The sequence below is a fragment of the Phocoena sinus genome, chromosome 5, assembly GCF_008692025.1.
Source record: "Phocoena sinus isolate mPhoSin1 chromosome 5, mPhoSin1.pri, whole genome shotgun sequence".
Taxonomy (NCBI): Eukaryota; Metazoa; Chordata; class Mammalia; order Artiodactyla; family Phocoenidae; genus Phocoena; species Phocoena sinus.
The window spans coordinates 138362889-138375773 of record NC_045767.1 but is presented as its reverse complement, the minus strand read 5'-3'; the positions used below and the strand labels follow the sequence as shown (position 1 = coordinate 138375773).

General features: G+C 36.7%; 1 protein-coding gene across 3 annotated transcripts in view; it reads left to right on the top strand.

The window, feature by feature from the left end:
* The window catches only part of GLRB (glycine receptor beta), a 70361-nt gene extending 66394 nt beyond the window's left edge, over window positions 1-3967 (top strand). For 2 of the 3 annotated variants that reach the window (XM_032633634.1, XM_032633636.1), the window contains exon 10: window positions 838-3967. In XM_032633634.1, the coding sequence (XP_032489525.1) occupies window positions 838-1134 (297 nt within the window). In that variant the 3' untranslated portion in view covers window positions 1135-3967. The remainder of the gene's footprint in view (window positions 1-837) is intronic. The other variant, XM_032633635.1, reaches the window with a different exon arrangement.
* The last annotated feature ends 8918 nt before the right edge of the window (window positions 3968-12885 follow it).

Below are 12885 nucleotides of genomic sequence, written 5' to 3'. Positions count from 1 at the left end.
AAGATGAAGCAGTGGCATCATGGGCTCCCCCTTCTGTGGCCTTTCCCTAAGCCACTGGTCAGCCTCTGTCTTTTCCACGAGCTTTTCTGACAGCCAGAGAGAGTTCAGTGTGAAATAATTATTTTGTATATTGTAGGGAACTGAGTCAAATGTAATACTTCAGAGGTGATCAACTGAACAGTCTCTGTAGCATATGATCTGGCTGAAACATCCAGTTTCTTTGGATTTTCTGAGTTTGGATTCTCCGGCTAATTCATCTCCAGGCAGCAAGTGAGGAACGCCTTTGGCTGGTCAATCTTTGTTCATGATCATTGTGACCATTTTTAGTTCTTACCTGTGAGTGTGGTTTAGAGACACAGTGTGTCTCATTGCAAGGATAAATGCCTCAGTCTCTTATAAACAACCCAATTTGGCAATAGGATCCCTGGGGAAATCAAAGGTCAGAGGTACCAGAAGACGTTTGTATTCCGTATGTTCTGCTAATATGACCTGTGTCATGGTTAGATGTTGGATTTTCATTTATTGGTCAGTCTTTCAACTGAGAACTCTCACAAGCCTGGAAGCACCTAAGATAAAGGATGATTTGCGCCTCGATCCCTTAACATAAAATAACCTACCAAAAGTTTATTCCATGACGTAAGCCTTGTTGTATAGGCAGCCTTTTAGAGCCCTAAATGTTCAGGTAATTCCGTGGTTTAATCAGTTGACTATTATTTCTGTTCGACAAAGAGACATAATAGTCAACTGAGTAAACCATCAGATTTTTAAAATGTCTTTTTGAAGACGTTTTATAAATAGAAAAATTCTAAATATCCTGTCTTTAATTTTTATTCTCAGGTTGGAGAGACCAGATGCAAAAAGGTTTGTACGTCCAAGTCTGACCTGAGATCTAACGACTTCAGCATCGTGGGAAGCTTACCGAGAGATTTTGAATTGTCCAATTATGACTGCTATGGGAAACCCATTGAGGTCAACAACGGACTTGGGAAATCCCAGGCCAAGAACAACAAGAAGCCGCCTCCTGCCAAACCCGTTATTCCGACGGCAGCGAAGAGGATCGATCTTTATGCCAGAGCGTTGTTTCCTTTCTGCTTCTTATTCTTCAACGTTATCTACTGGTCTATATATTTATGATGAACCTTTTCCATTCGTATAAAGTCAAGTCCCATTGCGTTGTGAACGACCTCGTTCATTAATGCCAATCTGTGAACATTCTTTGCATTTTCATAGCAATATATTGCATTTTGGATGCCATTGGAGTGTAATACAAATATGGCGCCTTCATCAGTGGAATGGCAGCATGATCTTATTACGTCTGTGCTCTAATCATGATGTATTTACGTAAAGCAAACATAATTGCTTTAGGAATAAATGAAGGATAAGCGTACTACGTAAAATAGAATCCGAACATTTCTCTCCAGTTAGTGTAAATTGCAAATATTCCGATAATTCTGATAATAAAATGGGGTGCACTCTGAACCCTGTTTCGTCATCATCGCAACGTACGTAGTGTTTCAGATCCCTTTCCTTGTAACTTTCGGAGAAAGCCATCTTATTCTTGTACAATTTTAGATGGTATTATCATAGATAAAGCAAAAGTATATTACATATGGTATACCTTTATAAGTAGAAGTATATCAACTCTAACTACATGAGCTCTGTGGAGAAATAAAGTTCAAACAAATTCCTAATTTGTAAAAGCAGCTCATTTTAAAGTGTGCCTGTGTTGTCAAATGCCAGATGATAAAGCCCAGTGAGCATTTTTGAAACAAAGGGAAATCTAGATTTACCTAAATTCGTGCCGAATTCTGGTTTCTCATAAAATAAAAATAAAAGGAGATATATTGATTAAATATTTCTGATAAAAGAAATTCTATTTAGTCCACTTTAAAACCTAGATATATTTTCACGGATCTTATTTTGTTGATACAGAGTATACAAAATCATCGTGCCTTAAAAAGAGTCATAAATATTTTGAATTGGAATATAGCAATGAATATGTGATTTCATACCATTTGTAAGAAACCAAGAGGAAAATACCTTATTACTAGAAGCCACTTGAGTTGGGAAGAAAAATCCATAATCATCAGAGGATTTAAACTTCTTTATTTTATTAAAATGCTCACATCTTTTAAAGTAAAATTAGATTTTTTTCCTGAATTTCTTTTTTTCTTATTTGAATAGTGCTTGATTTTGTTACAAGACATTTAAAGGTTAAGTAAATGATTACTTAGTTAGATGTCACCTCCATTTGTATCTTCTTTCTTGCTAAAAGTCCAGGCTACTTGGATTAATTGCTTTGGTCTTATTCCAACTTGCAAAATAGGTACTTTCTGGTCTATAAGACTTGTATTCCCTCGTAATATCAGAGCCAATGTACCTTTTTATTTCTCTGTAGCTGATACTAGGACTATCAGTAATCCATGTAACGTGAACGTAAGACCAAATAAGTATATTTACATTATTTGGAGAGTTCGCAGCAACTGAGGGTTTGGATTGTCAATTCAATAATAAAATGTGTTTACGTATTGTTTATGCAAATTGCATCTATAATTCCATGTTATTTTATTGAAGACTTTAATTTGTAAAAGAGTCACTGATTACTGACTCTTTAAAAGACGAGATGTATCTAGTCCTCTGTGGTTCTTCGGCACCCTCTAGTTGCAAAAGCACAGTCACCTGAGTCACTTTAAAAATGCCACAAGTCGCCCTGTTGATGGACTTCGACATCCTGCTAGGACCCGGACGATAACATCTTAAACTCTGAGAGGAAAAAGCGTCTTGAATAATACTTACACCATTTAAATTTGTAGTTATAATAATTATATTTGCGTATGATCTCTGTTCTTCATTCTTGCCAATTTCATTCATTTTAGGGAGTTTGATTTAGATATAGAGTTTTAAGTGGGAAATGTACGAAATGGAAGACAGTTCTCATTCCATAAGAATTTATTTCTTGAAAATAATGTGAACGAATTCCTTTGTGTAATACAATATTGTAGCCTCTTAAGATCCATTTTAATACCCAAATATATATAACTAGCTATCCCAGGATTAAGTGTGTATGTATAACTACAAATGGAACATTACGCAATGATCATAAGGTAGTGCAATTGGTGTCCACTAACAGTTGCTTTCTATTGCCATCTTGAGAATTTAGTCACTTAACCCCAGGGTAGTTCTGATCTGTGTACTTTAAATATTATGTCGTTCTAGGAAACTTGCAGTATATTTACCTGGATGTCAGTATCGCAAATTCCATGTTTCCAAAATAAAAAAGATCTTCTCCTTACAAATCAGCCGCTTCTCTTATTTTCTGTTTCCAGTAAAGCCATCACTATTCCAGTCCCCCGTGGGCCATCTGCCTTCCTTTGTCACACGGTATACCCTGTCAAGTTCCGAGTCCTAAAATTTCCCCCTTACACCAACCACTGCTTCTCCATTTCTGCGGACACCACCCTAATTCAGTTTCCCTTTCGCATGCATCAGACAATTACAGCAGTCTACAAACTTACTTTGTGATGCATCAGACAATTACAGCAGTCTACAAACTTACTTTGTGATGTTTATTTTGTATGGCATAAGTAATACATGAATATCTCGACGTATTAGCAAAACAGGTGTGTCTCAAATAAGTAAGCCCTTAACGTTGTCATAACCTTCTATCTTCAAACCTTTCTCTTTTCCCAGAGGTCACCACAGTGACCTCTAGGCATCTACAACCTCTACCTACCTTTTAAATATAAAAGATAACGTAATGGGATTTAACGTAAATGAGATTTTACCATATGTATGTTTTTGCAATTTGTTTTTCATCGACTGTATTTTGGAGCTCTTTCTATGTGAGGATATATTGGATGCTGATAAATCTTTTGCTCCTATTATTCTATAGCATGAATGTGCTTGAGTTCAACTTCTTTTTAAACATGAATTTTGATTGTTTTTCTTTTCTAATACAAAATAGCATTGCACTAAATATTTTTGTGCGCACGTGCGTATATTTCCATGAAGTGGATGCCAGACGTGGAGTTGCTGAGTTGAAAGATGTCTGCATGCTAAATTCTGGTGATGTCTTTAGACTGTCAGGATGCTGTGTGCAGACTCTCACAGCCTGGTCATCTCTTAACCTGTTGTACGTAGTGTACGTATGACTTTTCTTTTTTAAAAACGTTTTTTGACCTTGTTTCAGACTTCCAGAAAAACGTGCAAAAATATTACGAAGAATTCCTGTACACCATTCATGCCGGTGCCCCAAAGGTTAGTACTTCATCACACTAGGTTTATTTTCCCTCTCGCACTGTGTGTGTGCTCACATGAGACACGTTTTTTCTGAAACATTTAAAATACAGTTGCAGAGATGATGATGGCCCTTTGTATTTACACACTTCAGTGTATGTTTCCTAAACAAGGAACATCCTTGCAGAACCACAGTGGTACCAGGTACCCACATCAAGAAATTGACATTGATAAATTACTATAATCTAGAGGCCTTATTCAGATTTGCCAGTTGTCCCACCTTTTCTTGTTTGTTTGTTTTGGTTCAGGATGTAATCCAGTATCACATTCTTTATTTACTTGTCATGACATTAACTTCTTTAAAATAAAGCTGAGATCACGGCATTCTGCTCAAACATCTCTAGAGCTTTGTATTGCCCGATGAACTAAGGAAAAAAGTCCTCCCTCTGACATATAAAACTCTCCTTGTTAAAGTTTAACTTACCTTGTAGCTGTTTCTCACATTGCTCACATCTCAAACTCCAGCCAAACTGAAGCCGACCTTAGCTCATCACACTTAGCAGTGACAGGATTGCTCAGTTCAGCGAGGTACCTTTCCTTTTGGTTAGTGTTTAACTTTACGTCTCATTATTTCTCTTAAGTGGGTCAGTCTTGGATGGTTTGTCTTCCCATACTCATTTTAACTGATATGATTTTATTCAACATTAAGCGTGTGTCAGTTATACAGTTTCGTCTCTACTGAATGATAAAATTAAAAATATTTCCCATTGCACATGCAGTGTTCAAATTAAGCTGCTTTAAAAACCATTCAATTTATCATCATCTGTATCATGGAAAATTTCAGTTTACATAAATAGCTGGATATAAAAATTTAAAGGACCAGGCCTAAGATGAGAAATAGTTTGAAATCTTTTTTAATAACCTTTAATAAGGATTTCTTGTTAAAATTTTATTATCTTGTTTTAGAAAAGCAGATTTATTCCAATTATATTTTCAAATGAAGTGCATATGTTTACACAACCTATCAATAATCTAGCATTCACTAATTCCCCCCAACCTTTTTTTATGAAGCTGGTTGTAACCTTTTAAGAGGTTAGGGTCCAGTTCTTTCGAAGCATTGGAAACATCAATGGAGTAAATATGCTTCACCGACTTTCTTGTGATTGATATGAAAGGATAATATAGATGCCGTATTCAAGGGTGGTTATAATCTTAGGGTGTTTATATACACATATGCATAAACTTGATATTTTGTATTTTAATACATTTTGCATTTTCTCCACATACATACACACACATATATACATAGGTTTTTTTAAATTAATTTTTTATTTTTGGCTGTGTTGGGTCTTTGTTGCTTTGCGCAGGCTTTCTCTAGTTGCAGAGAGCGGGGGCTACTCTTCGTTGCGGAGCACGGGCTCTAGGCGCGTGGGCTTCAGTAGTTGTGGCTCGCGGGCTCTAGAGCGCAGGCTCAGTAGCTGTGGTGCACGGGCTTAGTTGCTCCGCAGCACGTGGGATCTTCCTGGACCAGGACTCGAACCCGTGTCCCCTGCATTGTCAGGTGGATTCTTAACCACTGCGATACCAGGGAAGCCCTACATATGTATTATAAAATTTTGTCCTTAACCAGCAAGAACAATGAGAAAACTCGTGGATTTTGTTCCGGTTGGAATTTCTGTACTCCGAACAATAAGTGCATTTTCACTGTCATAAGTATTTTTACAGTTTCCAAATCTCACGTATCACACCCAAAACAGGTCTTTCTAAATCCTCTCAGAGTAGAATACTAAATAACAACAACAAAAATGTAAATCAGTAAATGCTTCTTGGGCACTTGATATTTTGAGGGTCTTGTGTCAGCCCAAAACCGTGAAGATGAAGAAAACATTTAAGAGTGGAAGCTCTCTTAAATGATAGTCAATAGTGTGAGAAGGAAAAGTATGCTAATTATACAGTTCTCTATAATGCAAATCAGAATACATAATGCATGTCATTAAAAAGCATAAGGGAAGGAAGAAAATCAGTGATTTGAAAGGAAAAGACTCGTCTTAAAGAAAATTAAGTAAAGTATATTTTACTGTAGTTAAATAAAGGCCATTTTACTATAGATCATAGAATTTTGAAGCTAGACATTAATGGAAAGAAAAATTATGAATTGTAAAGTGGAGAAATATTGCCATAAAGAAAGTTAAAGTGCTCTTTGAATTTTATTTCCTAGTTAACATTGCTGAGGAAATAATGAAGAGGAAAAAGCAGATTTTCCACAGCTGATGATGGAAGGCGCTTTACCTGGTGTTTGTTTCTTAACTAAAACTCCCATCTGATCTTGATCCTATAACTGGAAAGAATTTTCAGTAAATCTCAGTTTGCAGCCCGAGGCAATGGCAGTTCAATTAATATTATGCACAGTGAGGTGACCAGGAGTCACCTCCTGGGCTCCGTGATTTAGCAAGAATGCAGCAATTACCACATCAAATAGGGATTTTATTAGTCAATTAGCATTGCCTTGCCCCTAAGCCACTGCTGACGGTGCAAGGGAAACCCTATTTTGTGAGATGGTAAACTAGACGACGAGGCAAAGGATTTTAGCTTTTAAAAAGCTCGGCTGACTTTACTGTCTGTTCTCAAGGGATGGAGCTGGCAACGTAGCAGGAGCAACATGGCATTTCGCAATAGTAAACACTCTGGCTGCTATCCTTCAAGGACCACGACCTCGTGCCGTAAAGCTTTTAGAAACCTGCGGAGGACAAGCATTGGGCACACGATAGCTGCATCATATCTGCTGACTTACTAACAAGCTTCAGCATTTTTAATAAATCTGAGTCCGAATCTGCAGGCTTCTCAGCTACAAAGATGATCTCTCACTTATTAACTGAAAGAATATTTTATGGAACCCATTAGAGGGAATACCTAATAAATTCTGCCTTGGACTGTTATAAAGCCTCTTTCTAAACACAGCTGCCCTTCTCTGGTTTATTCATTTGTATACTCAAAAGCCCTTTCATTCAAAAATCTCTAGAGTTTCCAATCAGTCCACTGACATCTTGGAAGCTTTCAAATTTCAAACGTCCAAATAAAAATGTGAAATTTCCTAAGGTATGTACATGGGAGGTGCATCCTACAGAAATAATCCCAGGAGCTACGCTAAGTCAGAAGCCAATCCAGTATATAGACACAGAGGGAACAGGAGAGGGTAGAAAGACTTGGGCTGGAAGGAATAAGAATACGTTATAGTTATAGTTTAGTTATAGTTCTGGGTTTGCTTTTCACAACCCTGCAAACCTTGTCAAAGAACGGTTTTCTCAATTACCTTATTCCTGAAGAGGGAATAAAAATAATCTAAGAATTGCAGATTACAACACGTAAGTCTATCTTTTATAGCTGTTACAAGCAAGGATTTTCAAACACATAGTCTAGGCTAGAGTCCCATTTACTACGGTAAATCTTGGCAAATTTTTTTAACATCCTGAGCCTCAGTTTCCCCAATTATGAAACACGGTAATGGGGCTTCTCTGGTGGCGCAGTGGTTGAGAGTCCCCCTGTCGATGCAGGGGACACGGGTTCGTGCCCCGGTCTGGGAAGATCCCACATGCCGCGGAGCGGCTGGGCCCATGAGCCATGGCCGCTGAGCCTGCGTGTCCGGAGCCTGTGCTCCGCAATGGGAGAGGCCACAACAGTGATAGGCCCGCGTACCGCAAAAAAAAAAAAAAAAAAAAAAAAAAAACCCACAAAACAAACCAAAAAAACACGGTAATAATGACCACCTCATAACATTATTGTGAGGATTTAATGTATTAAGTAAAGCGCTCAGCAGAGTTCCAGCACATAGTAATTGTGCATTAAATTGAGGTTATTATTATGTCCTTTTATCCCTTAGTACTGCACGATTTCTAGCACTAAAACTACTTTTTTTTGTTCTCTTCAAATGAATTTATTAATTCAGCTCTTCATGTTCCATAAATTGTCACTGATTTGGTAATTTGTTGAAAACATTTATATACAAATATTCCACTAAAACATAAAACTTTAATCATAAAGAAAATACTAAAACTACTTTTAATGAAGTTTGTCTTTCAAATAAAAAACGCACTGACATCCATAATCATTGAGTTCAATTTTTTTTTAACGTCTTTATTGGAGTGTAATTGGTTTACAATGGTGTGTTAATTTCTGCTTAATAACAAAGTGAATCAGCTATACACAATTTTGAATACAAAATAATTTAAGGAACAATAGCAGAAACTATCAATTGCATATTAAAATATTCTTGGAGTGTGTTAAGGAGTCCTTAGATTATTTACTTGGAGTTCTGAAGTTTAAGAATTAGGTTGTGGGCAATGGAATGCCCAAAATTCCAAATACACATAGTTAAGGATCATATTTTACATTTATCCTTTAAAAAGAAGAATAAATGAGAATACTTCAGATTTAAAAAAAAACATAAGGAAAAGAATTTCCTAGGTGTATTAAACATGCACAGATCAAGATCATATTAACTCACGCGTGTATGGTACTGATGCACGTGTTGTAGGATCTCTTATAACTCATGCGTGTAGAGTCCTAACTAAAGATAATTAATGCTCATAATGGTCATCCTGGCAGACTGCACGGTTGTGAAATTCTTTCTGAAGCAGAGAGAAAACACTAAATTGTGTTTGATAGAATTGTCATGTTAAAATATTTTATTGTATTCTCATTCTCTAAAGATTGTTGATCCAACTACTGAACATAATGGTTATTCTCAATTAATCAAAATATCCAATTAACCCAATTCTGTATAAATGGAAATGTATTGCATTCTGAATTCATGCTAAAAATGTATGAAGTCAACCTCTAAGTAATAAAACCATATTTAACTCTCCTTAAGGCAATATATTTTATATTATAGTAACAATAGTTATCTATTTATTGAAGAAACATGGTTAAACAATTAAAACCTAAGTATAATACTGGGAAGAGATTAGATTTTTAAAAGTACATATATATATATATGAATGTGTATATATATGTGTGCATATGTATATGAATGTGTGTACGTATGTGTGTGTGAATAGGTTTAGGTAAATACAGGTCTATATTTGTATATGTATATACATATCTGCACATGTATATATGGATACATAGAGTATGTAACATTAACTGGTGTTTTATCTGCAACTAAGACATATTACATTTTTGCCCTTTTGGAAGTCCTGCAGGGTAACCTATTTTATGTATGTCTGGAACAGTCTCACAAGAAGGTTACACTAGGAGCTCTGGAGGGAATGCTTATTTAAGGGTCAAAGAAGTGTGTGCTAATTGATATGAACCAGACGGTGCACAGAAAAAGTCTTAGCCTCAGCGGACTGTTCCATTTATTTATTTATAAGCAATCATTGAAAACCGCTCCCATTCTTGTATATAGGCCAGGTCCGTTCTGCTCCGCCTCAGAAAACGCACATCCCCTCTCCCGCCCCATCATTCTAGACATGGAGAACAGCTCCTCTTTTCTACTTGCCAAACGGTCCTGGAAGGAAACACACCCTGGTGTGTTCCTGCTCACCTGGTCTCGTTCTTTTGGATTCACACGTAGTTTAGGCTGAATCTGACAGCTTTCACACACGCCAGGTCACACCTGTCCTCCAGGGCATACTGGCACGTGCAGAATACCCCATCTCGTGGGGATGTACCATCTTAGTACCTGAGAACCGTCGGCCTGATCGCAGCCCGCACCTCAGCTACTCTGGTCTTGTCACTCTTCCCTCCCCAGGAGCGGCCCTCCTCTCGTTCCCTCTCTGACTTCTGGGGTCTCCATCCTTATAAACAAAACCTTAGCGTTTTATTCCTTTTCCTGCCTCGCCTGACCTTAGTCAGAATGCTCCAGAGAACTGTTGAATTTAGATCTCAAACCATGTATGTTTCAAGTGGCCCCTGTTTGTTTTCCCTCACCATCTAGGGATGTGGGACTCGAATTAGCATTTTTCTTGCTCTCTAATTATGCTCCCAGATTATTTCTCTACCTATGTGTCTTAGCTGGCCTGAGCTGCTTTCGCAAATTGCCGCAGACTGGGTGGCTTAAACAGCAGACATTTATTGCTCAGAGTTCTGGAGGCTGGTGGTCCAAGATCAGGGTGCCAGTGTGGTCAGGTCCTTGGTGAGGGCCTCTTCCTGGTTTACAGAGAGAGGTCTTCTGGCGGCATCCTCGCACGGCAGAAAAAGAGCTGGCCAGCTCATTCTCGTGTATAAAAAGCACAGATCCCATTCAGGAGGGCTCCACCCTCATAATCTAATGACCTCCCCAAACCTCCATCTCCAAATACCATCCCATTGAGATCAGGGTGTCAACATTTCAACGTATGAATTTGGGGGGTAACAAACATTCACAACATTGTACTATGTAAAACTCTTTTCTTCGGAGCTTGAACTATCTTCCTATATTATGCTTTTAAGTGTGTGTGTGTGTGTGTGTGTGTGTGTGTATCTACGAGAGAGACAGATTGAGAGAGAGAGAGGAGAGAGACGGGCGGGAGTCGATAAAAGCCAGAAAAATGGTGAAGGAAATATAATAGTTACCTATATTCCAACACTGAGAATTAAATCACTTTAACTTTCTGACATATTTGATTGAAGTTTTATTCTTTTCTTCTATTAAGTAATATATAACTTTGTCTTTTTAAAAAAAAAAAATTAAACCTTAAAGATAAACTTGAAGTTGTCATCACCTCCAAGTCTCTATCTTGGTCCTCTGCAGTTAGACCTTTAGGCAACCATGATTATCAGTTTGTTTGTACTTTCCCAAAAAACTTAATAATATTTTAAAGAAAAAAGTGTACAAATATTAGTGTTTTTAAATTTACATTAATGCTATGTGTGTCACTCACATTAGGTTTTTTGAGAGCTATTCACATAGATATCCAGATTATTTCATCATATGCATGTGTCACATTTTATTTAATAAAGAATATTTATATTGTTTCAAATTTTTCATTATTTCAAGCAATGCTGAAATAAACATACTTGTGTATATATTCTAGTATTTATGGGAGACTGTATAGTAGATAACTACAGATAGAACCCCTATGCAATTAAAAAATTAATTGATAACGCAGAATTTTTCTACAGTAACAGTATCAATTTACACTCCTGCCAAGATTGTAAGAAAGAACTCATTTCCCATCCTCCATTCAACAAGTGGTGTAGTCAGAATTTAAGATGCAGAAATCTTGCCAAGCTAAAATGCTGAAGAAACTCATTGTCTCAATTTGCAGCTATTGACATGATATTGTTTTTCTCCTATAAACTGTAACATAGTTACTGTGTTAAAAGATTTTCGAACTTGAAATAATTCCTGGGATAAACTGGTTTTGCCTGTGATGTATTAATTTTGGCACGTTCCTTTTAGCTTTAGTATAGTTTTTCGAGTTATGTAAATTGTTATATCTGTATTTATAAGTGAGATTGGCCAATAATAGCGTGTTCTTATGTCATCCATATTCTGTTTATGCATCAGGGTTACATTTGTCTCATAAAATGAGTCGTGTATCTTCCTACTTCTTTCTGGACTCTGGAAGAAATTAAGTAAGCCTGGAGTTAATGGTTCTTTGAGTTTTCTAAAACTCCTATAAAACAGATCCATCCTTCTGTTATTGAGGGTAGATTTAGGGACATTTATTATTCTGAGCACATTAAAAAGAAGTACATAACGTTCTATGCAGACTTTTTCCTTCTTAGATGAATTTCGATAACATTTCTCTCTAGGAAATTATCAATTTTTTATGGTTTTTAAATTATTGACAATTATCCATGAAATAATGTCTTGGGACATCTAAACTCTCTGTTATAATCCATACCACTTTCTTTTTAAATTAATTAATTTTTGGCTGCGTTGGGTCTTCATTGCTGCGTGCGGGCTTTCTCTTATTGTGCAGAGCAGGGGCTCCTCTTCGTTGCAGAGCGCTGGCTTCTCATTGTGGAGGCTTTTCTTGCTGCAGAGCACGGGCTCTAGATGTGAGGGCTTCAGTAGTTGTGGCTCGCAGGCTCTAGAGTGCAGGCTCAGTAGTTGTGGCGCATGGGCTTAGCTGCTCCTGTGATTTCCCTTTTCTTAATCACACTTACAGAGGTTTTCAATTTTGTAAGTCTTATCAAAGAGTCAGTTTATTTTTTCATTGATCAACTCTGATTTAATGTGTGTGCATTCTACTTCATTCATTTCTCCTCTTCAGTGTTGCCTTTCTTCTATTTTCTTTGGATTTATTTTGGTGCTCTTTCCTAAACTTCTTGATTCAAATGCTTAGTCCATGTTTTTCCAACCATTCATATTCTCCAAATACACTTAAAGCTATAAATTCCTCTTTAAGTACTGCTGGATGCTACAAATTTTTATATGCATTTTTGTTGAAGTAGAGTTATAAATGCTTTTAAGTTTATTTTTAATTTATTCTGTAACCTGAAACTATTTAAGAGTGTGACTTCTAGAATCCAAATTCATGGATGTTTGGCTATCATTAGGGATATATCTATTTTATTATTGATATCTTATTTTACTAGATGTGATTGCTGAACATTATGAGAAAAATGCTTAAAATTTGTCCTTTTCATAATTCTATTAGATTTGACTCTCTATATTTTGAGGCTTTATGAATATTTCTCTCTATATATATTATACACACA